At 34.8% G+C, this 26,403-nt stretch overlaps 1 protein-coding gene across 3 annotated transcripts in view; it reads right to left on the bottom strand.

The window, feature by feature from the left end:
• Positions 1-288: 288 nt before the first annotated feature.
• Positions 289-26,403, bottom strand: part of LOC128858839 (uncharacterized PE-PGRS family protein PE_PGRS46-like) — a 142,394-nt gene continuing 116,279 nt past the window's right edge. For all 3 annotated transcript variants that reach the window (XM_054095362.1, XM_054095364.1, XM_054095363.1), the window contains exon 3: positions 289-1,543. In XM_054095362.1, the coding sequence (XP_053951337.1) occupies positions 1,482-1,543 (62 nt within the window). In that variant the 3' untranslated portion in view covers positions 289-1,481. The remainder of the gene's footprint in view (positions 1,544-26,403) is intronic.

The raw sequence follows: 26,403 nt of genomic DNA, 5'->3' as shown, positions 1-26,403 counted from the left end.
GTAATTTTTCAGATTTGTACATAATTTGTTAGCAAAATTTTGTGAAAAAAGTCAATCTTTAGTAAAAACAATTTTATGTTTTTTTTGTTTTTTAAACAGCCCATTGTCGTTGTTCATTTGATATTGTTTTCTTGTTTTGCTTTTAAAATTTTTATTTTTAATTTTTCAGACATACATATAATTTGTAAAAAAAAGTTAGGAAAAAAATTTAGTTTTTCGTAAAAACAACTTTAAGAAAAAAAATTTTTTTTTAAAGCCGCGCTCTGATATTATTCTTTTAATTTCTGTTAAACATTTTGAATATTTTCTGTTCAACCTTTTGAATATTTTCTGTTGAACATTTTGAATATTTTCTGTCCAACAATATTTTTTTAGTTTTAATTTTTCAGTAACACTTTTTGTAACTTAAAATGAGATAAAAAAGACTATACATTTTTGTAAAAAACTTTTGTAAGAAATAAAAACAAATATATATTTATTTTCCGATCTTGAAAAGCAGACTGTGGCTGTGCTCAGTTAGGTTTCATCATCACTAGGTTTCATCATATTTTTCCCATAACTTTTCGAGCTATAATAAAATACGTACAGCGAACCTTTGAAAATCAGTGAGAAATACTGCTCTAGTGAAGCACTAGTAAACATGTAGGCTATTACATACACAAATATGTATATATAGTAAGGCTATTTAAAACTCGAGTGAAGCATTGCTACGTACATTAGGAAGCAGCTGTACGGCGATTTTTACTTTTTTAAGAGGCAAAACAATTTTTTGAAGTCTTGAAGACCTGTCTTTGAAAATTCTATACCAAAATTTTCAACGTTGAATAAATCTCTAAATAATTTTTATTTTTTTTTATTTTTTGAGTTTACATGAGGCCTACAAATACTACCACTATTCAGTAAACTTCTCTAAAATGTTAAAAATATGTGGATCATTTGACATGGAACGATTTCATTCGAAAATAAATTAGATTACCTCGAGTTTAAATTCTGTGTTTATATACAGGCTTACATTTCTATTTTTGTTTTTATTTCCAAGCAAAAACAAGGCAGTTACGTTCTTTCTTGTGAAAACTTAGATGAAATATTTTGACTTTATTGAAATTTTAAAAAATCTAAAACCTTCGGTTAGGTTTCGTGGAATCGCACATAGACCAGAAATGGATCCATACTGATACCAAGTGTTCGTATGGAGAGTTTAAGAACTTTACATTTGGTCTTTAATACACAAATTAAATAATTAAAGAGGGCTTAGTTTGAAAATAATGCAGAACTTAAGCAGTTTATTCGTGTTTTTTTAAGAGTCGAAAATCAGGCGAAAATACTTTCTATATCTTCGGAAGTCATAGAATGCAGTGCCAGAAATACCATATTAAATACTCGGTTCCTTCTTAATTCGGCTTAGGCTGCTACTGCTTACAACATCCAGTATATTCCATCTTTTGAGTGTCAATTACCAACAATTTTTTTTAATGAAATACTTACTTTGTAAAGCCCATATGTAGATTTATTACCTTCGGTTCAAAAACTAACAGCAACTTACCTAAAAAGATATAATAAGGAAAATATGAGATAAGATACGAAAAGAGAAGTTATGTGGTTTACAGATTTTTTAAGTTATTTTAAAGAAACATATAGGAAATTCCTAAAATTGGTATTGGTTGAGTCGTCTAATAGGTAATCTATTCAGAAATATGGGAGTGTTTGATCGACTTTATCTGCAAATTAGCGAAAGAAGTAGTCTTTGCTGAGAAATTCAAATTCCTCTGCTGAAGGACTGAATTTTATCAACTTCACCCGTAACCAAGTTCTAGCGTAAAATGATCCATCAAACTACATATATACCCTATGATTGAAGTACTGATGGCAAATCGATCATATTGCGGTAAGCAAGAGACCTGATTCGAGAATTGGGCATTGATCCCCACATTTTTGCAATCAGGATCCGCGAATGCCTACGTGCTAAAAGAATTATGGTCCAAAATCACAAGGAATGTTTGACTTCGGAGAGCTCCAATCACAAAAGACAGCCAAGCAAATTGGACGCACTACTCAAGCACCAACTACTTCACTAGCAGGGTCATCTCTTATGAATGAATACAAACACTCAAACACTGAAAATTATGCGCTGCAATACGTGCTGCTGGTGGATGCGGCGGTAGGTATGTCGCATGCAGGGTGACAAGTTTTAACCCTTGGGGGACGCGTGTTGGCATATAGCCGCCCAAATTAGTTCGTAGCTGCAAAGCTCGCGACGTCTGTAGTTCTGAGCGATAAGATACGCATAGCTATAGTAAAAGAGTCACGTTTCATTCAAAGACATTAGGGGTCAACAGCGATGAAGTTTTATCTTCCTTATAATGTAACTTACGATGTGAGACGACGGTAGAGTTAGAACGAATTTCGGTTCTTCGATTCAGTCTGAAGAAATGATACGTTAGATAGTGACAGTTCTGACGAAAATTGCTTTGAATCTGATAGGACGGAAGATGACGGCATTACTTCGTCAAGCAGAAGTGAAATCCGTTTTTGATTTTATGAAAACTTTTTCTTGTGTTAAATAAAAACTGAGTCTTTATAACGTTGAACGTATTTATTTTCTTTATTGTGGACTCTAATATCTCTCGTCCTTAGCGACGATCGCTCGTCGAGGGGCTCACGTCCCCAAAGGGTTAATTCCAAGATGGATAGCTTTTGTTTGGTACTTCTCTAGAGAAACAATTAAGTTGCCAACGCAATACTGTGCACTCAAAATTTTTATTTCGTTTCATTTTCACGCTCGTTTAACTGCCTGCACTGGTAGTGTAACAAATTAGCTGCCCACACGGTAAACTAATGAACCGAGCTAACTAAGCAGATAACCTTCATTTTTGCTCTTCATATTTCATTTCACGTTGCTTGTTGCAGTTATTTCCACTGCATTTCACCTGCCAAAATGATTTATCTGCGAGACTGCTGCCGAAACTGCACGCTAAACTAAACACTCCAGTGCGCCTAAAAGTGGGCAACATTTACGTGTTGCTACCTGCTTATACCAAGGCATTTCACTCAGCTGTCAGGCAACAGACGTTAGCAGCATATATTGGTGAGCGTAAATGCGTGTATGTGACTGTGTGTGTGTGCATGTGTTTGAAACAGTCAAGCCATTTATCTTCATTTGAGGAAAATACTCATAATAAAACTGCAACACCAGCCAGTTTAGAAAATGTAAACTCAGGAAATCGCAAGAAATTGCACTACACTTCAGTCATTTTATGGTCTGCTGCTTGCAAGTGACCACTCGCTCAGACACAGTTTTGCAGTTTCACTCTTATTTTGCTTTGAATATTCCGCTTACACTACCACCTTCCCTGCTTTATTTACGCTTTTTAGCTTCGCTTTTGCTTTAATGAGCCTTAAACTTCATAGCCAGCCACATTTAAAAACACTGCCAGCTGCTGATGCAATAGTCGTTGATTTGTTATGCAATACAGGTTGCTGGTGCTGGTCGCTGCTTGCTTGTACTTGGGTGGCTAGCAGCCATGGGTGATACTGTTTTGGAAGCGCACATGGCGTATGAGTAATTTATTGTTGTTGCCATAAAAATGATTTCAATATTGGCATAAATTGAATGTGAGCGCATAAAATGCTGTTATTTTTGCTGATAGAAATCGTAATAAATCAGATGAGAAGGGGAAGAGATGCGGATAATGCAATGGAAGAGTTTTAAATGGTGGATTTCTAAACTTGTTGAGAAAAAAGGGATTTATTCTTTGTTGAATGAATTTAGAACAGTTTTGAGGCAACTTTTAAGGCACTTAGACACGATAAAATGATCTGAAAAAATTTAAAAAATTTACTAATTTTATGATAAATAATTTATTATCATATGAGGTCTTTTGTATACTTTCTCTTGGGTTTGATGAATATTATGGGGTTTGCAATTATTTTTGTGACAAGAGGTTTCCAGTGCGATTGGAGTCGTGTGAAGTGGCATATTTTGCTATTTCTTCAATTATTTGAATCTGTGCATTTGTGATATAATAAGGACAGTTTCAAATCATTCTGAGAGTTTTCGACTGGAATCTTTGAAGTATTTTGATGTTTGAATATAGCTGCAGTGCCCCTGAGTTGAATGTCATATGTTCATATCGGTTTCAAAATAGCTGAGTAAAGTGAAAGCTTGCTATCGATAGAAATATGAGAATGTCGATGCAGTAACTAATTTAAGCTTCTGCGGTTTATTTCTAGAGCCTTCCGTTTGGTTAAAATATGGGTTATCCATGTAGGCTTGCTATCAAGATGCTTGCCGTGATATTTTGTGACGTTAGTTTAGGGGATGATTAAGTATATTATTGACCTCATGGTCCTTTGTGTCCTCCACTCATCACAATACCTCATCTAGACCCAGTTCCCTTATTAAACTCAACACCGAGTTGGGTTGGATTAAGCGTAAGTGCCTTCCTTCTGGCTGCAGTTGGTTCAGCTGTCTCAACCTTCTGCGCTGTGGCCCAGTAGAAGATGCATTGGAGTCTCTTGAGATTGGTCGCAGAGTCCGTAGACCAAATACCGATGCAGATGACTTAGCAGTCTGCAGTGGTTTGTGAGAATGTACGCGAGAACTCCCAGTTTATCTTTGGGGAGGATTTTGAGTTTATTAAACCTCTTTTGGCTGTAACCTCTCAGTAGGGATTTTGCATCGCGAAGCCCCAATGTTTGGTGACAGCAAACTTTCCTTAGGCTCAGCTCTTCACTTCTTAGCTTCTCCTTGATGGTGTGTTGCTCCATAGCAATCCTATTTAAGGCTAGATTGCGGCGTCTGCGTTTCTTTCCAAGTTATACCAAATTAACCAGATGCAATTGTTCGTGCCTAGTAGATTAAGTTTCTCGATACACTCAAGGAGCAGTGAGGATTTGATCTCACATTACGCCATAGAATGGCGATTCGCTCGTTCCGGATATTTCTGTCTAAGTTTATCTCTACACATAGACAATTGGCATACATCTGCACTGGGAAGATGCTTGGAAACCTGACCATCGGCACATAGCGTTTGGTTCTTGGGTGATGTTGAGCTTAACGGGTGGTGAAGTTTTTCGATTTAATGTAAAAGTGACTAGGGAAGATTTTGTCTCTTTTGGCTTAATGCTTCACTTTTTCAAACAATGAGTTATTTTATCAAGTTCTTCCTGTAGTTTTTGGAAGGTCACATGGCAGTGGGAGTCAACTGTGCGAACTTTCTAGCTATTGTTTCTTCAGAAGCTGGTAGAATGTATAGTATGTAGGTACGATAAATTTTGCAGATATAGGATGGGGCCGATAATACTGCCTTGGCCTGCACCAGCTAAGCTTACACATAGTGCCTTGACCTGTTTGACAAAGAAATACCGACTTTCGAAGTAGGGCTTAGTAAATATGTAATTATTAATTGGTAGAGTGCCTTTTATTTTATAGAGTTAGTCATCATGTAAGCCGCAGTCAAAGGCTTGAGATTTATCGAGCCGCTGTGCAACATTTTGTTTTTTTGCTCAAATGCTTTTTGTGTGCTTTTATGAGTCTATGGACTTATTCGATGGTACTGTGTTTTTTTCCTGCAACCGAATGATTTGAGACTATAGGTATTTCTGTCTAAAAGTATAGGCAACATTCTTCTGAGGAAAAGGGATTTCATTTCTTTAGAGGCAATTGACAATGTGCTGATGGGCCGATATGATTCCAACTTCGTTGGCCCTTTTTCTTGGTTTGAGCATAATCTTTACTTGAGCTAATTTCCATTCTGGGGGATCAAAACTAAAGGGTGAAAGTTAAGAGCTATAGGAAAGTTTTTCAAAAAAACACACGTAAAATTCAGAAAACTGCATACAATTTTTATTTAAATCGATAGTACAGTTCATATAATTTACTGTTTGAAGATTATTTCATGCAAATGTTGACCGCTACTGCGCTTCAAATGACCCATCCGCTTAGTCCAATTTTGGCATACTCTTTCCAATGTTTCGGCCGGTATCTCACATATAAATGCTTTAATGTTGTTTCCCAATGCGTGAATTGAAGCAGGTTTGTCTGAATAGACATGAGCTTTAACATAGCCCCACAAAAAATAGTCTAAAGGCGTTATATGGCACGATCTTGGTGGCCAATTGACAGGTCCCGAACGTGAAATAAAATGTTCACCGAACTCGCCTCTCAACCAGTCAATTGTTACGCGTGCTGTGTGGCATGTGGCACGGTCTTGCTGAAACCACGTGTCATGCGATTCGCAGCATCTTTGAAGAAGTACGGTCCAATGATACCTCTAGCCCATAAACCGCACCAAACTGTGACCTTTTCTGGGTACATTGATACATTGGTAGCTCTTGCAATTCTTCTGGCTGATCTTCACTAAAAAATCGACAATTCTGCTTATTTACGTACCCATTGATCCAAAAATGAGCTTCGTCGTTGAACACAATTTTTCGATAAAAAAGTGGATCTTCGGCCAACTTTCTAAAAATTCTGCGTTGCAGTAGGCTTCAGTTCTTGCACCAGCTGTATTTCACACCTAATTCCTTTCGCAAAATTTTCCACGTTGTTGAGTAACAGAGGCCCAATTGCTGCGAACGCGACGAATCGATAATTGATAGTCATCATGAACACTGGCCGATACAGCTGCGATATTTTCTTCAGTCCGCACTCTACGTAAGCGTGTTGGGGGTTTGATGTCCAATAATGTAAATTTGGTTCTAAATTTAGTCAAAATAGCTCGAATAGCCGCTTGAGTGTATCGATTAAACTGACCATAAAATGCAAGAAGCGCGCGATAAACTTTCTTAACAGAACCCGCATTTTTATAATAAAATTCATTGATTTGCAAGCGTTGTTCGTTTGTATGACGATTCATGGTTAAATTATAGACCGAACTGAAGATGTTTGACAGTGAAACAAAACGCAAAGCGTGCGTCAGCTATTTAAGCCAACTGTTTAAAAAGATAATAGCTTTAGATAGTGTAATAGAATTGTATATGTACGTAAGGAAATTAAATCTTTCATCTGTGAGTTGTTTCAGTACTTCGCCTGTTATGAGTTCATATCCAGGGGCCTTCTTTTTTAAGTTTTTTTATCACTGCTTTAAATTCATTTTTCGAGAATTTTTTTAGGGTTGGTGCATCTGGTGAGTTCGTTCTAGAGTATATTTTATGTTTTGCGCCGCGTTTGGAGGTGATTTGATTTCATGGAGAGCAAAACTCTTGGGTTAAGTGAAAAGTCTTCCCGTGCTTGCCTTCTCGAGATCCGTTTTAGCCCATTTGTTAGTTTACATTTTAATGCGTGATTGTGCTAGAGTTGGCCTTTGTTGCAAATATTGCAAACGTTTTTCCAAAGCGAATGTTGTTTAGCCCAGAAAATGTGTCTAATGAAAATAACTCAAACCCATCTCTTCTGACAAAATGCATTTTCAACTCGCCTGCCTTGTTAGCAAGCAAAACTGCCACATCTGGAGAACGAAAAAGCCGCATATGATCGTCGAAAAGCCAATTCATTTTCAAAGAGAGACCAATTAGGGCGAGTTTTGGGGTGGTGATGAGTTTTGGAGTGGTAATATCTATCAATGTTGAGTCCTACAGAGACATGATCCCCTTTTTCTTTGGTCAGAAATTCAAGACCCAATATTATGGTGAAACAAATTCTCCTACTTTAAACTTATATTTTTAATGACAAAAAAACAAAAAGAAAACACTCCGTGGAATATATTTGATAGCAACGTTTGGACATTGGCGACGCCGAATACTACAGGCGCTGAAATGCGATATAACAGACACACGAAAGCAATAACGAAAAGGAGAGCTTATGAGCAAATCGTAGAAAAAGGAAATAATGATGATGATAATGAAAGTGATTTATAATATTGCAGCTCAGCTTCTTGTCATATACTTGGAATGGATTCAAACTCTTCAAAAATGAGATATTATTTTCTTTAGAAAAATCTACAATAGTAGAAACAGAAATTTTGCGATTTTAGTTAAGGGGGTTGTATGGTTAATTCGGTGTAAAACAAGCATATTTTTCGAAATTTTTTTTGTCGACACAGTTGATTTATTCAAAATTTTAAAATTACTTCTTTATAAAGTCATATTTAAAGAATATTGTGTGAAATTTTCATTGATTTTTATGAAGAAATGAGTTGGTGGCAGCGAATCTTCGCGGACGTCTCATAAAAAAGTTTTATTGCGGTGTCCCTCAGAACTCATTACTGGATCAACTAAAATCAAAAAACCAAATTGATTTCATCAGCTAATAAAGTTTCGCAGGTAACAACGTCGAATTTTTTTTTTTTTTTTTTTTTTTTAAATTTTTTAAAGCGCTTTGAAGTCAAAACACCGATTTTTCATAAAAAAAACTTGAAAACTTTGTTGTTTTAAAATATGACAAAATTAAAAAAAAAAAAAAAACTCGACGTCATTACCTCGTGAATAAAGTAAAGAAACAAAAAAACCAAATTTGAAAAGAATCGGTGCAGTAGATATGAATCTACAGTGGACACCGACCGTAAAAAAGGCAAGTGTGAGAAAAACGCGTTTAAAGATTTGTGAAGATTTTTACAGCGCGAAATCCGGTTGGAGAGGTAGATACTTAATCCTTTGTGTCTTTGTCAATTTTACTCTAATGCACTTCAAACTTTCACACAATAATCTTAAGATGTTATAGAATAATTTAAAAAAAAAAAAAAAAAAAAAAATTAAAAAAAAAAAAATACCATACTACCCCCTTAAGTCACAGTTTGATCCTGGCAGAAAAAACGAACCGACGAGCAGTTCTCAAGTCCTCCAAAAGCACTTGAAAGTTTGAAATTTGATTTAAGCACAAGCATAAATGGATTTTTGATCTCTCATTTTTTTGATTCTTATTTGATTCAGCAAAAAATGTATTAAAATCAGCAAGTTAACGCTGCTCCTAAGCGCACGCGTTGCGTACCTAAAACAGTATTTCTCCAAATTTCTCACCAAAAACTACACAGGCTATGTGTGCTATGCATACTTTAAGGCGGAAGCCAACATTTTTTGCCAAAACTTTGGCAATAAAAGTAGCCGAGCTCCTTAGGTATGCTACTACTTCGAAATGAAATGCAACATATTTGTAAGGCTTCAGAGCTGACGAAATTTTGTGCTTCTGGGAATTCGCCAAAAAGTATGCAATTGAATGTGGCAGCATAACTATATTTTCCGAAGAGAAGTGTGTATCAGTGCGCGCTGGCTAAACATTTTCACTCATCGTTTGGCGTTGACGGTAATTCAATTTTCGGCGCATATACTCATATACACACACACACATACACAGACACGTACACACCCATGCAAGCTTATAAACTAATATATTCTACTGACAAGTATTTTGTTGGCAAATTTGCACAGAAATTTTCATTTTGGCAAAGCTTTTAGCCCGACCCCCAGTGCCGTACGCTACTTGTAATGCTTCCTACACTTTTCGACTACCACCATAATTCTCCTCCCAGCGCACTTTACTTGATGCGCTCTACCTCGTGCCATCACTTCGATTTAGTTCACACCTGTCACACCTGGCAGTCATGTCAGCCCATGTCATTGCGATTTATAACAGTTGTGATATTTCCTAGTAAATGCTCACACTTTTTGTAGGCCGGCGAAGGGCGTGAGTGCTGTGACAGCTGCATAGCATGTTGTATGAAAAATTAAAACAGCACCTAAAAGTATGCATAGTGTACAACGAGCACCGTAGCGCTCCTGCTGCAATGAGGTAATTTAATTTCTAATGTAATAAATTTAACTTTGTTCAGCTATGAAATTGTAAAACTCGAGAATTTTCGTTAAATTTCTTATTTTGAATTTGTCGTTTTCTTTTCAAAAATTTTGCTGCCATATTCGTCGTTTGGCTGCTGTTGTTGGCAACCAAAATAAAACAACCATCTACATTCTGTGCATGTATTATAAATGGATGTAAACATATTTATAGGCGCTTTCAACGCAATCGCATCGTTTGGCGTCCTTGAACTGTTGACAGTTTCAGCTAGTCAGCCATGAAATTGGAATTGTAATGAATGCAATTTCGTGGAACTCTAACAAAGTTTGGAAATTCAAAGATATAATGCATACTTTGTGGCTAATTTATAAGCGGTATTTTAGGCGCCACGGAAGCAATATTGCGACTGACTTGAGTAGCTGATTACATGGCAAAGTGATATTTAGGTGTATGTAGTAAAAATAATAAGGAAAATTTATATTAAAAGGAACGCGTTTCCAATTAGTTTCCAATTCTCGTAAAAAAATTTTTAAATACAAAATTCGTAAAAATTTTTCGAAAAATAATTTTATAAAAACTTACTAAAAAATTATACTTTTGAGATGCATGTGATTATAATTTTGTTAAAAATCTTTTGTTAAATCAAAAATTAATAAAAATTTTACAAAAAATAATAATACTTTTCACAAACTTGTGACCAGTCTAAAACTGGAAAAAAATTGGTAATAAAAAAATAAAAATTATAGGTACAAGTAATTAAAAAACGTATAGCAAAAAATAATTATTTTCTACAGGTAATAGTTTAAAATTCTAACAAAAAATGTAAATGATTCTTAATGATAAAATTGTTCGAAGAATAATTTTATAAAAAAACTTGACAAATAAGCAAAACCTTTCAACCAAAAATTATAAAAATTATACAAAAAATTATAATGATTTTCACTGTTCAATGATGTGTTTGAAATTCTGACAAAAAACCGTATACAAAAAAAAAAAACAAACAAATTATTCCAAAATTATTAAAAAAAAATATTCACGACAAAATACTTTTCACAAATATGTTTTTAGTTTAAAATTCTAACAAAAAATTTTTAATTAAAATTAATACAAATTTTTCGTAACATAATTTTTTTAAACAATTTTACTCTTGAGAAATATGTGATTAACTTACAATTTTAAATAAAAAGATAATAAAATAATAAAATAATACAAAAAATAATAATAATTTTCACTAACTTGGGATTAGTTTGAAATTCAGACTAAAAATTTTAAATAAAAAGGCAATAAAAATTATACAAAAAGTAATTAAGAAAAAAATAAAACAAGGCTATTAATTTTCTCAAATAGGTCACTAGCTCAAAATTCTAACAAAAATTGTACATAAAATTTTTATAAAAATGATTCGAAAAAAAATTTTTTTTAAATAAATAAAAAATTATAATTTTCACAAATACGTGATGAGTTTAAAATTTTAATAAACATTTTAAATCAAATAGAAATCAATAGAAATTAGGGGGCATCCATAAATTACGTGAGGTGTTTTTTTAATTTTCTATACCTCCCTCACCCCCTGGTGAGATGTCGTGAGATTTTATTCAACCCCCTCCCCCATCCTCCAATCTCACATGAGAATTTTCAAAATGTGGGTTTCTTATGTAAACGCGTTGGATTGTTATTGTAAAAAGAGAAAAAAAATAAATTTGCTTCGTGCTTTTATTTACAATTAGTTAAGACTAGTAATCAATATTGCTGAGAGTTATAAGTGTAATACAAATTTAACAATAGAAGACTTAAATCGTAACTACTGCGATTAAAAAAAGAACATCTACTCTAATTCAGGCCATAACATTTCCATATGATTTTCAGTAAAATCATCTTCTCCTTCAACTTCGTTCTGATCTAGCCACTCTAAGCCGTTGACGTTTGCGCACAGTAACTTATTAGCTCGTCTTGTGACAATCCGTGAGGGTCGCACTTTGCGGAACATACGCGCTTGCTTAGCTGGTGCAATGTGAGCTGCTCGCATGTGCTCTGCAGCTCTTGTGATAGATGCGAAGTAAATACTGCATGTACTGCAGCATCTTTTCTCTAAATTATCACGTATACTTGGGCAATAGAGATCATAAGGCGTGCTGATGAAGGCATTCAGCGGTTGAATCGGTAGGCGTATTAGAAATGGAGCAAATGACTTTCCGTCATCTTCTTTAAAGTCCGAAATTGTCAAACGTCCTGAGTGATAGGGTATGGAGGTGGCAGAAAACGGTCGTGAAGAATCATATGCAGATCACTCCGGCGTGCGCTGCAGCACTTAGGTCAAGCTCCATATGCAGCTTAGCAATCTGTTTCTTCATAGTATCTTGTGCTGGAGTGGGACGTACGTTAGATGGTGTAGTGTTCGACATAGCTTCATCCACATCATCGCTGATCACAAGAAGCTGATTTTTGTAGTTATGATTTTAGCATATTTTATCAAGAAACTGTTTCAGTTTTTTTTTTATGCTATTAATTGTAACAATAAACTTTATATAAAAAAAAGTATTTCCTTAAAAAAATATATATTTAACCTACCTTTTGAAGGAATGCTAAAGTAGACCGAACTTTTCTCTCAGTGGATTCCCTGAGAAGCCGTTCAATCTCATGTTTAATGTGATGTATTAACTCTTCTTTCTTCGGGAATTTTTGCTTCGCAGTATTTCGTAATTTTATCACATCGTCGTGGCAGGACGCCTTCGCCTTATAGACGTATCTTATGACGTTTGCATTATAAAAATCTTGATAACTCATTTTAAATTAGTAAGAGCATGAACTGAGTCGAGTAAAACATTTACAAGAATAAACAAAGAAGGTTGGAACCTGTCCGTGTGTCGCTGCCACTCAGCTCGTACGCTCTTGTTCATTGAGTCGCGCGTTCGGCGGATAGTGGCGCGAAAACAAACGACGGGCTACACGGTACCGTAAATTCAGATTAAATTGAGCTATTTGTTATAAAACAAATATGGTGGTTTGACAGTAGTAATGTATAACGTCCAAGTATGAATGAAATTATTTTCTTTTGAACGAATTAGTGAATGATCTTAATCATACTACGATTACGCTTGAGATTAAATCTTAAGCATGTACAATCTGGATAATGGACCAAATAGTATACTTTTTTTTGTTTTAATCAGAAAAAAAAGTGCGTGATATTTGCCGAGACCCCCCCCCCCCTCTCCCCAACGTAGGATTAAATGAGATTTGACTCGACCCCCTCCCCCCTTAAACATCTCACGTAATTTATGGACGCCCGCTCATACAAAAAGTAATAAGTAAAAGTAAAGTTTGTGAACTCTTGACATCAGTTTGAAATTCTAACAAAAAGTTTTATATTAAAAAGTAATAAATATTATACAAAGAGTAATTTATAAAAAAAGTTCTCAAAAAATTAAGTTGTTGAAAATTCTAACAAAAAATTTTATATTAAAATTAACAAAAATTTTTCGAAAAATAATTTTATATTAATTTACTAAAAAATTATAATTTTCACAAATATGTGAACAGTTGAAAATTTTAAGAAAAATTTAAAAAAAAATATAAATCAGAAACTAATAAAAATTATACAAAAAATAATAATAAATTTCACAAACTTTCTATAAGTTTAAAATTCTAACAAAAAGTTTTTAATAAAAAATTAAAAACTGTTATACAAAAAATAATAACGGTTTCCAAAAACATATCATTATTTTGAAATTCTAACAAAAAGGCAAACTAAAAATAAAAAAAAAATATTAAAAAAATATTTTTGAAGAATATTTGACAAAAAATTAATTTTCACAAATATGTAATTAGTTTAAAATTCTAACAAAAAATTTGAGTAAAAAATAAATAAAAAGTATTGGAAAATTAATTCAAATAAAAATAATAAAATAATAATAATTTTCACAAAAGTGTCCATATTTTAAAAGTTTTACGAAAATTTTTAAAAACAAAAATTATTCGAAAAAAAATTAAAAAAAAAAATAACTTTCCCAAATATGTGATTTGTTGAATTAAAAACAACAATGCTTGTTTTTTTTTAATTAAAAAGTTATTTTCGTATTAAACACAAATGGTGTCTACTTTTATAAATAAAAATTTTAATTTTGTCAATTTCAAATTTAATTTTTTATAACCAACAAGAACAGCTACAAAAGAACTAGAAATATTCCATTCAAAACTAATGTTTAATTCCATTGATTTAAATAAAAAGAAAACTATTTTTGAATTAGCATTAATAAAACATGTTCAATATTCTATTTCTATAATTTTGGCAAATTTAAACACAAAAATTTTTATATTAAAAAATCAGAATACTTTTATTAACAATAAAAATAATATAGAATGTTTAGAAATTGAGCCAGGAAATTTGCATATTTAACACCGCTTAAGGCAAACCAACAGCAGCGCAAAATTTGCATATTCACTGACGCCAGCGCCTTTCCAACACCTTTAATGGCTGACTAGCTATATAATTTTATGTATTTTTCTCGTCAATAGTGGCTATGCCTCCACATGTTTACTATCTTCTTTTTATGGCTATTTACTTTTATTTCTTCGACCGCATTTTTATACAGTTTTAGTTTTTTGTTTTTTCATGCCAAAATTTGTTTGCGCTTTACCTTTTTACTCGATTTGCAAGTGACAGATAGTTAACATACTTGTTTGTATGTGTGTGAGCATACACCTTTGCCTACTTATACTTTTCCATTAGAGCCTTCAAGGCATCTCTCTGCACGTTAGCTAGTCAGCCATTTAGGCATTCAGTCCGTCAAACTCATTCACAGCATTTTTTTTATTTTTAGTAATTCATTTTCCGAGTGGATTTACTTAAAAAGTTATTTTTTTCTTTGCGTAAAATAATGAATCTCTCTTTTTTCAAAGCATTTCTGATGGAATAATAAAAAGAAAAATAATTGTAACCAAATTAAAAATATTTCGCTCTTGCACAGAAATTCACCGTTTGGTTTCAAAACCACAGAAAACAATCGCTTTCAGTTTACATCTAACATCATTTTTCATGGAGTGCAATATTCTTTGAATATTAACGAGACTGCGAAAATTAGCAACACAGCATTTTTTATTTTTAGCACTTGTATATGTTTTTTCCCAGTAGCTCCTAGGTGGAACAAAATGCCTCAATAAACAAGTTAAAATTGGCTTAACGTAAAGCTAAGAATTTGATTTGTCGCCAAGTACGACCTGCTTCTACTAGTCGCTTCCACTTGTTAGATGGCCTACCACATCTCCGACTGCCTTGCGGGTTACAGTCTAAGGCTTCTTTTGTGATATCTTCAGTGGTTATCGCAATGTGTGACCGATATATTTCCAGTTTTGCCGTGAGATTTCAAGATGAACGGAAATCTGCTTCATTAATGCCCAGAGGTCGGTCCTAGTGATGGTATCAGGCCAGAAAACGTACACAAATTTGCAAAGAGTGCGATTGACAAATACCTGGAGGGCTTGTAAATCACGCATTGTTGTGTTCCACATCTCACACCCATACAGAACATCAGGCTTTATATATTATTAGGTTCAAAGATTCTCAATTTCGTAAGCTTGGGTATATGAGATAATCTCCACACTACGTCCAAAACACCAAACACTACGCGATCCTTCGATATTCGACTGCGAATTTCGGCTGCTGAGCCACAATTTTTGTGGTAACGCTTCCGAGATAGAAGAACTCATCTACTACTTCGAGTGTAGTGCTGTTCAAAAATGTGTGAAAGTTCTGTGAGCACGCAGTGTTGACGCACAACAACTTCGTCTTCGCAATGTGGATTTGAAGTACTTAATGGGTCCCGGTGGTCTAGAATTTTCAACTCATCGACTTTTTCATTTACAATATTTCGAAAGTATAGGCTTTTAAGAATATACTATCAAATATTTAGAAGGATATTCCCTGAATTTTCGCGGCTACTCCCAAAACTTTAAACTCAGTTATCTCAAAACTATGTCTTTCGGCCTGATGTTGTCAAAAAACAAAAAAAAAAAACTATTCAACCGAATCGTCTGAAATTTTAATATGTTGTTTACAACATCAATGGCTATCGCTCATACTAGAATCATATTATTATTTCAATTATTTCGTATTTTTATTATTAAAAAACCGAAAAAAAACAACGGTGCCGAATTCAAAACCATGCCATTTTGCCATTTTTTTTATTCTAGTATGGGGAATAATTTTTTTCGCTTTTGTGTTTTAGATAAATAGAAGAGCCCAAATGGACAACACCGTTCAGATCCAAGTTTTCGAGAGGGTCAACTTCAACGTCATTTTTAAAATTATTAAAATAAAAGAACATTTTTCTTAATTTTTGTAGGTAAAAGAAGTTAAGTAGGAAGCCTAAAGTAATTAAATATTTAATATTTTTATTGTAAAAAAAAATTTCTGAAATTACCCTCCATTTTCGAGCTCTAGACGACCGGGACCCCTTAATCCTTTTTAGTACTAAATTTTCGTTATATCTTCGTTTGGTACTTCAACGATTCTCTTTTCTTTACCGGAATAAAACTCAAGTCATTTCTTATTTTAAGTAATGTGTTTCTGTTTCGCTCTCTGGCAGAAAAATGTGACCCACAGATGGCGCTCCAAACCGTAAGAAGGCGTTGTTCCTAAGCAACGACAGATGGGCATTCCCACTACTTAGCACTGATAGCGGCAGGCTAATCACCTACCCTGCCAAAAATCATACAGATTAACGAAACCCACGTAAAACAAGTCTTGCTACCGAGAGGAGTGAACAAGGAAAAAAAATTCTAATAATATAGAATTCTAACAACAAGAATATATTTTATTCAAATTTAAATGTTTCGCTCTTCCACCGTTTGTTTTGCGGTCGTGAAAATCTGCTGGAAGCAAAAAACAAAAACGAATTGTGACATGGAGTGACATTACACTGCAGGGTTCTTCATTTATCTGAGAAAATTAAGAACATAAATTGGAGGAGGGACTTAGTCTAAACACCTTTCAAGGATGTAAGCGCCAGTTTATTTTATAATCACTTTACACAGTCAACTCGCACAAACTCTATATAAAAATTTAATGTTCCGAATAATAATTCCCACCTGATGTACTGTCAGATTTGTGAAAATATTGCACAACCAGATTTGTGACACTTGAGTGACATTGAAAAGCATTTAAATCACATTTCACAAATACAAACTAAGTATTTATGTAATGCTTGGGAGGACGTAAAGCAACCCATAAGCAGTAAGCCCTGCTATTGAAAGCTATAATTTAAAAGCAATATTTGTGCACATTTATTTGTAAGTCTGTTTGTGTATTGCAAGTAAATATAATATATTGGATTACAAATATCCGTGCATGTATGTATGTATGCGTGTGGTTCGATGCGATATTATACCTCTATAAAAAACGAACTTTGCAGGGAAATCAAAAAGTAAGTTTTAAAAGCGATTTAGCCAGCTGTCAGAGAATTATATAGCGAACAACTGGCAGTGCAAATCATTTTGCAAAGTGATTTTGCACATACTCGTACATATATGAGTACGTGTATACATTGGTGTGAGTGCATATGAGTATTTTTTTTTTTTTGTTGAAAATGCAAACTTGTGGTAAAGCGGTTGCGTAGTTGTTGTTGCACATTGCTTGCAGTGCAAAAATGTATTTCACATTATACCATCAAATACAAGTTGTGAAGTGTGCGTGCGTTGGTATACCTACACATACATACATGCATTCACACATTTGTGCATATACCTACAAATATAGAAATAATCATATTTACATAAATATTTTATTATATAAATCCCGACAGCAAAACACTCGCGCCGTCATGCACAAGTACTCAACATTATTTGAGCCGCAACCTTGTTTCCTTGAAGCACTCGAATATTTATGTACGTACGTACTAAAATAAATTTCTGGCTGCAGAAATGAAGAGGTAAAGAGCGGAAAAGCGGGAGAGAAGGGGAAGTATACGAAATTTGTGTATTATACGAGTATGTATGTATGTAGCTACTAGGTTGTTCAGTAGGATTTGCGGGTCGAGTTCCCCCTTTTCCATTCAGAGTTTTTTGCTCTAGAAAGTGTTAATTATTTGCACATTTTTTGAAGCTGCTTGAATAGAGGGTACATTCCACTAAATTGGAGAGCAACGAATGTGTGCTTTACACTTAAGGCAGGCAGGTCCTCGCACACTAATCCTAAAGACTTCAGACCTATTAGTCTCACGTCTTTCCCTCTCAAAATTCCATAAAGGATTGTCGATGAGTATCTATGGGGCGTCACACCAATCAGCAGGTTCTGCACGGTACAATACGCCAACATAAAAGACAAATCTGCAGAAACTCACTAACTCACTCGTCGGGTTCGTGGAAAAGAGCCTCGTAGAAAAATATTTCACTTTCGCGGCTTTTGTAGACACTAAAGGAGCCTTTATCAATATTAATACAAGCACAATAACGAGGGCTCTAGTCGATTTTGGAGTCGCATCTAATATTGCAACTCTCATCGAGACTATACGACAGAGGAAAGGTATTTACAAGATTAGGCAACAAAATAATAAGAAGACAGGTCTGCAGAGGTACTCCTCAGGGAGGGGTACTCTCCTCTGGACTTGGGCGGCGAATTCCCTGCTACTGACCCTTAAGAGAGGAGGCCCTTTTCGCCATGAATTAGTACAGTAGAAAGATGGGTTGCTGTATTTAAAAGTGGTAGTACAAGCTTTAAAGAGGATCCACGTCAAAAACGTCCAAAAATAGCTACAACACCACAAATCGTAGAAAAAATTAGAGGAAGTCGTATTGGAAAATCGTCGAGTGACTGAAAGAGACTTAGAAGAAGCCTTCGGTATTTCATTGGTCAATGTAAGCAACATTTTGACTGAAGTATTGGGGCTCAGCAAGCTGTGTGCGCAATGGTTGCTTCATTCGCTAACAATCAACAAAAACTTATTCGAATGCGACTTTATCAGCAGTATTTAGAGCGTTTGCGAAAAGATAAAGGGGATTTTGTGTGGCATCTCAATACTATGGATTAGACTTGGGTATTCTTCTTTTTCTTAGCATCACATTCCTTGGTGAACCATTGCTTTATTCACAACCTTTCGCCACTCGTCTCTATCCTTTCACCGCCGCACGTTCAGCTTTGCAAGGTCATCTTCAATGTCTTCGAGTCATCTCTTTCTGGGCCTTCCGAGTTGTTCTCTCCTTGGGCATTCTGAACACGTGTCCAAGCTATCTTATCCAGTTAGATTTTATAAATCTTATCACAGTTTCGTTTCTTCCTATCGTTTGGGTCTATGACCGTGATTCTAAATCAAAACAGAAAGCTAATGAGTGATGTGAACCCGGTTCTTCGGCTCCGAAACGAGTTCATATTCAGAAATCCGCCATGAAGATGTTAGCATCAGTTTTCTGGCATGCGAAAGGATTTTTGTTTGTGGATTATTTACTAATTAGGAATAATAAATTCTAATTGGGTGGAACCTTTACGACCAGCTAAGGAAAAACATTCGTTAAAAAATATGCAGTTTGTAGAAGAAAAAAATTCATTTGTAATCAGGTCAATGCACTGTGTCACAAGGGCATTTTGACAAAGGCTAAAGTCCTAGCGACTTCCATATGTTTCCAGATCTTAAAAGAATGCATGCGTGGAAAGCGTTTTTCGTCAAATGATGAGGTCATAACAGCTGTGGAAGCATATTTTGTAGCCCTTCCAGATTCTCACTTCAGTTATGGAATTCATGAATTGGAATCTCATTGGGTGTTCCGGAAAATTAAATACACTGGATAATAAAGTACGTTTCAAACCATAAAATTTTGTTTTTCTTGTCGAACCGCAAAACTAATTGAACAACCTAGTATACATGCACTTATGCGAGTATGTGTGTGTGTAGATTGTATTTTGCATAGTATTAGTGTTGGTGTGCTGCAGAAAACTCATCAAATAAAATGTAAAGCAACCGATTTGCGGATTTAACACACACACACACCCACAGCCATTTTCGTACCTCTCCTTCTCCCAATGTACAGTTGTATGTTGCTCAGTTGAACCGCAAAGGAACTGCAGTGCATTTCATAGTTCTCGAGCTCATATACAATACAATGCATATCTGCACTGCAGTGCATAAACTAAAAATATAACAAACTAAAGCAAGCACAGCAACAACATACACAATAAATAAGAAAAAGCCAGCAAGCAGCCGCAGCGGAGGAAAACAACAACTACAACTAGTGTAAAACTAAATGAGAATCTGCTTCTTGGCTGTTTCGTTTTGTTCTTTTTTTGTTGTTGTTCTTGCCCACAACTGACTACTTGCTTGCCTGCTTGATTTCTCTGTGCTCCCTCCGGTGAACTGGCTGGAGGAGCGATATGTAGCTGGCAGCTGGCTGTCAAGCTATCAAAAAATATATATTTGCCGCTGACGAGCTGAGTATTTATTTTTGGTAATCATTTTCAAGTCGTCAGACAGTCGAAAAAACAAGCAAACTGTGAGGCGAGCAAAGGCAAACGCACGCATACATACAAGCACATACACACATACACACATACATATGTATATACATATCATACATATGTACGTACATACATATGTACGTACATACATATGCACAACTTTAGCGCGGCAGTAAAGCAATTTTTTTAGAGAATTTCTGTTATTTTTGTTATTTTTCCATCCCCGCCACCCTTTCATGGAGACAACATTTGCGGCGTGAAAATGCACTTTTCTTCTTGACGTTCATTTGTTTGCACATTCACTTGTACAATACTTAGATAAATATTTTTGCAAACACTCGTTTGCATAAGAACTCGTTGGTGTATTTCGTAATCATAAATTCGGAAATTTTGTGTGCTGCAGCTGTTATATAAAATGAAATTAAATGTCTCTCCTTACTCGGTGTTTGAAATGGAAGCGAAAAGGTGCTTATGGTACCAGTTTATGGTTGGACTGAATGAAGGGCTGGTTTATGAGGAACTGAAAATTTTGTTATGTGTCTAAATATTTGGCTGAATTTCAATGCGAATAAATATTAAATTTAAAAAAATATATATAAAATACTAAATAATTGGGATTTATGCCGAACAAGGTGGTTCGGTTGGTGCTGAATTCCATGCTCACATCAATCAATAGAATTATATTTTCTTAGGGCGAAATTCCAAATGCGTTTCGATCATGAAAAACTGCATTCACAACGTTTTTAAGTGTGAGTTATGTTAGTGTTATTTACAGTGTATTTTAAAATCCATATCAACAAAATATAGAATTAAACTGTAAACATTTTTATGCTATTATTTTTCACAATTTCAGATGTCGATTAATAAAGTAAGATCTCATCGATGAACTTAAATTATTTTACGACAAGCAGACCGTGACCGCTCTTCTCTCACGAAATAAGTCCGGAGAGGTCGTCAAAAATGAGTTTTCGTGTCAGAAAATATCGATGATGTGCATGAAATGACTGAGCAAGATCGTTATGTCACACATACCGAGAGATTGAGGCATCCCTGGGCATTGGTACAATGAGCGTCAATAAATTTTTGCATAAGAAACTAGTGGTAAAATATTTGTCATTGCATTGGATCCCACAAAATTTAGAAAAGTCACTTGAAGTCACCGTTTTCAACCGCCAATGTAAATTTTTTCATTGCTAGGCGCAAAATTAATCATCCAATTATAACTTTTTTACTAAATAGAAAATTAATGTGGAGTGATACAAATTTCTTTTATAACTTTTATGTGTCACAAGTGTCAAATTGAGTGTGATTGACCTGCGATACTACAGAGAGTGGCCAAATTATTATACTCAAATCATTTTCTTTAAATAATGTAAAAAGATCTAGCGATAACATACATATGTTATAATGTAGTAGTTATAATACTTTCGGTTTTAAATTATTACGTACACATCTGACAACACTGCACATGATCAGGAATTACTTATGTTTTTGTTTTTTCTATTGTTTCATATTTGGCAGACGTTAGTGAGTGTGCATGTTCAAATTTCAAAGTGCAAGCTTCTTTTTATATATTTACTTGTTTATATAAATAGTAATATACATAGTAAGACTAAGGTCTTTTAATAGTACTTCAACAATATTATAAACAACTGGAATGTTTTTTAACATACAAGTTTCTTAATCTAAATTTTACACCAGTTCATTTACAAATCAATCCAATATATTTAACTTAACTATAATAATAAGAAGAAAAGAAGCAGTAGGAAAAGAAAAGCAGGATTTAAAAAAGAAAAAGAAAAAAAAAAGTAGTAATTAGAGAATGTAGAGAGAAATTTAATGCGCTAATTTAATGCAATCAAACACTTTTAAAATAATTATAGACTTGTGCCCTGAAGTTAAATCTGTTAAGTCCAGCCTTCAAAGTGTCGGGTAATTAGTTCCAAACTTTAACAGCGTTAATGAAAAATAATGGTAGGTAATTAAATTTTGGAACAATGAATTTGTTGTGTCTGCGAGACCTTACTGGTATCAACTTCTCTGCCAGATAGGGAGGAGACCTGAATAATATAAGTTTGCACAAAAATATGCAATTCCTAGCAGACAAATAACTATTAAGGCAACAGCCCAGTAACCTTGATCGGAAGGCAAGGATATGGTCATATCTGCCAATCCCATATACATACCGCGTGACGTTATTAAATGCCACATTAAGTTTATGGCAAGATGTGGAGTCGAGATTGCTGTATACCACCTCAGAGTAGGTAATGAGAGACATAATTAGCTGCAGAACTAATTTGCGCCTCATTTTCTCTGGCGTGAATATTGCAGAGACTCTCAGCTTACGCAATGTAGCATAAATATTCCCCACAACCCTATTTATATGGTCAGCACAGGTAAGTTTTGTGTTAAGAATAAACCCCAAATTTTTTAACTTATCTATATTATTATATGGGTAATGGGTCCATTATATGTTGTATGGCTATACGGTCGAATTTTAGCGAGATGTCATCATCGCCTACAGCATTAGACTTTATTTTGGGTAAGACTTTCAGGGTGTGGTTTTTAAGAAAAAATGAATCTACAATACAAGGTAAGTGCTAATATTTTTTTTATTTTAGGGCTATTACTGTGTTATATACTCATATTTTTTTGATGATTTCTAGTTTTCTTATTTATTAATTGGGTTTTTATAGAAATAAATTGAAATTTTTGCCTTTAAGAAAAAATTGGACGCTAAGAAACCGAATAAGAAAACAGAAAATTTTGTTTGAGTATAATAATTTGGCTACCCTCTGTATTTGCAAAAATTATAACTCTTCCGATAAGGTAATTGATTTTGTTTAAATATCAACCCTCGTTTAACTCAGCCGTACAAAAAATACGAAATTCGAGCCCAGAGGTCTGATCTTCTTATTATACGTTTCTTGGGTTGCTTAATTCGCATCAGAGGTACATTTATTCACAGTAACTCAACATTTGATAATCTAAAAAAATCCGATATTCTGAACAATTAAACTATATAACTTTTTGACTCAAATTTTCATTCTAAAACGACTTGAGCTGTAGACACTTCTGTATGTCACAAAGTGGAGCTTAACGCCTAGATTATATTTATGTATATATACAATAGATTTATAGATTTATGGACATGCACATTGGGGCTAGTCAATTTGTGTGGGACATCCGTCGCAGCAGAAGATTCAAATTATATATGAAACTATAAAAAAACGAGTGCATTGAAACACAGCTCTCAAGGCAATTTCGAGGTCTCTAAATTAAAAAAAAAAAAATCAATTAACTTTAAGCGGGCAAAGTAAAATTCAAATTCTATAAATTCTGGTTAAAGATTCAATTGTTTTGATGAATTATTGAAAAATGTTGTATAACATTTGAAATTTCCCGTTACATGGTTTTTGTTGTAGTATGTTTTTTTGTGTATAAAGAAATATAATATAAAAATAGTGATGTGTTTATACTTATACTTATATTTACTATCGTAGGGATACAATTTAATAGTGGTAGGGACAATTACGAGTATAATTGCTTAAAATACTCGATTCACACCACATTTCGCACTTTAATTTTGATAATTCAAGAGATTGCCGCTCGATTAATTGCGTCCTTATTTCGAATTTTTCGTAAGGGATAGAACCCAATATTTTCAGGAGATAGTTTTTTTTTTGTTTTCCCTTTAAATTATGCAATAATGACCTTAATTTCTGGTGAGAGTGCTGTGAAATGGGCAGTTTTTATGAATTTTGTGAGTAATGCCACAAGGGCAGAAACAATAATTGGATATTTTCTAAACAAAAATTGGAACTGTTGCAGGTTCCACACCGCCACATCGCCACACATATACTATATTTATATATACTTATATATATATATATATATATATATATAATTGGCGCGTACACTCTTTTTGGGTGTTTGGCCGAGCTCCTCCTCCTATTTGTGGTGTGCGTCTTGATGTTGTTCCACAAATGGAGGGGCCTTCAGTTTCAAGCCGACTCCGAACGGCAGATAATTTTAATAGGTCTATTTATAAGTTCGTGCGGTTTTACAACAGATGGCGTAACTTGATTATTATTCCATCGATCCACATTTCCAAACATTCATTGGAGAGCTACTGTCGTAAGGCACAAACGTCAGTATAAGTTTTTTATTTGAAGCGTAAACAACAATATTTTTACCACACTTGAAAATGTCGAATTTCGTGCCAAATAATGTGTTTTTGCGGGGAATTCTTCTTCATTATTTTAATATGAAGAAAAAAGCAGCCGAAAGTCATCGTATCTTGGTGGAAGTTTATGGTGAGCATGCTCTATCTGAGCGAACGTGCCAGAAGTGGTTTGCACGCTTTAAAAGTGGTGATTTTGGCTTGGAAGACGAAGAACGCGAGGGTGCGCCGCCAAAGTTCATGGATACCGAATTGGAGGAATTGCTCGATCAAGATCCGGCTCAAACGCAAGAAGAGGTTGCAAAAACTTTGGGAGTTGATCAATCAACCATTTCCAAACGTTTAAAAGCCATGGGAATGATCCGAAAGGTAGGCCATTGGGTGCCGTATGAATTGAAGCCAAGAGACGTTGAACGCCGTTTTATGGCATGCGAACAACTGCTTCAACGGCACAAAAGAAAGGGTTTTTTGCATCGAATTGTGACTGGCGATGAAAAGTGGGTCCATTACGACAATCCAAAACGTCGGGCAACGTATGGATACCCTGGCCATGCTTCAACATCGACGTCGGCGCAGAATATTCATGGCCTGAAGGTTATGCTGTGTATCTGGTGGGACCAGCTGGGTGTTGTGTATTATGAGCTACTGAAACCGAATGAAACGATTACGGGGGATGTCTACCGACGACAATTGATGCGTTTGAGCCGAGCACTGCGAGAAAAACGGCCGCAATACGCCGATAGACACGACAAAGTTATTTTGCAACATGACAATGCTCGGCCACATGTTGCACAAGTGGTCAAAACATACTTAGAAACGCTCAAATGGGATGTCCTACCCCACCCGCCGTATAGTCCAGACCTTGCGCCATCCGATTACTATCTCTTCCGATCGATGCAACATGGCCTGGCTGACCAGCACTTCCGTAATTACGATGAAGTCAAAAAATGGATCGATTCGTGGATTGCGGCAAAACCGACCGAATTTTTCACAAAGGGAATCCGTGAATTGCCAGAAAGATGGGAAAAAGTAGTAGTAAGCGATGGACAATATTTTGAATATTAAATTTGTAACCATTTTACGTCAATAAAGTTTCAAATTTCGAAAAAAAACCGCACGAACTTATTCATAGTCCTATTATGAGGAGCTTTTTCATGGCAGAAATAAACTCGGAGGTTTGCCATTGCCTGCCGAGGGCGACTGCTATTAGAAAAATGTTTTTCTTAATTTTGGTGTTTCAGCAAGATTCAAACCGACGTTCTCTCTGTGAATTCCGAATGGTAGTCACTTATATAATATATAATAATAAAAATGAGTACAAAGTAAAATAAATATTTAGTTAGTAACATCTATTGGAAGAACACACACAAAGGTTTAGCCATATCGGTCTATTTCTTTGTGTTTGGCATTCGTTTGAATCAAGGAAGTCGAATAATTTTCTTTTTCCATCACGACAACGCACCAGCTCCCCCTTTAGCAGTTGTGGTCGCAAAATTAGTGGAAAAGGGGTTCTAATTAGTTTCACATCCCCTCTATTCTCTACACTTGGCTTCCCTCGACCTCTTGGACTACTATTTTCTTCTCAATTTGAGGAAAAAGATTTCATTCAAACCAGGAGGCCATTGCATAAACCAATGGCTATTCTAAGATGGACTGAAAAGTCACGAGCCTAACAAAGAAAACACGTTTCTTTTTAATCAAAATTAGCTTTATTCATCAACGTTATTTCTTTAAGAACAACGAAATCATTCCAGCGCCGCTCTAATATTGCACTTGCACCTTTGGAGAAGGATTTGCCTCAAAATAGGCCTCAGTTTCAATGATAACGGATGAAGTTTATAAGGCTGAAAGGAGACACAATTAAGTAGTTTTTATTTTTGCACGAACTTTTCAAATGACCCTCATATTTCTCTATCAGGTATGTGAAATATTTTAGAAAAAGTTGTCGCTCGCGATGATTTCGTAATCGATGGATGGGTGATGTATTCAAGCTTTCAATTATTATCAAATTTCCTTCCTTCACGGTCGACTGTCTTTCGTCATTTATATTAGTCA

The sequence above is a fragment of the Anastrepha ludens genome, chromosome 3 (genome assembly GCF_028408465.1).
Source record: "Anastrepha ludens isolate Willacy chromosome 3, idAnaLude1.1, whole genome shotgun sequence".
In the NCBI taxonomy this organism is placed as follows: Eukaryota; Metazoa; Arthropoda; class Insecta; order Diptera; family Tephritidae; genus Anastrepha; species Anastrepha ludens.
The sequence above is the reverse complement of the archived record's forward strand: the minus strand, read 5'-3'. Positions and strand labels throughout refer to the sequence as shown.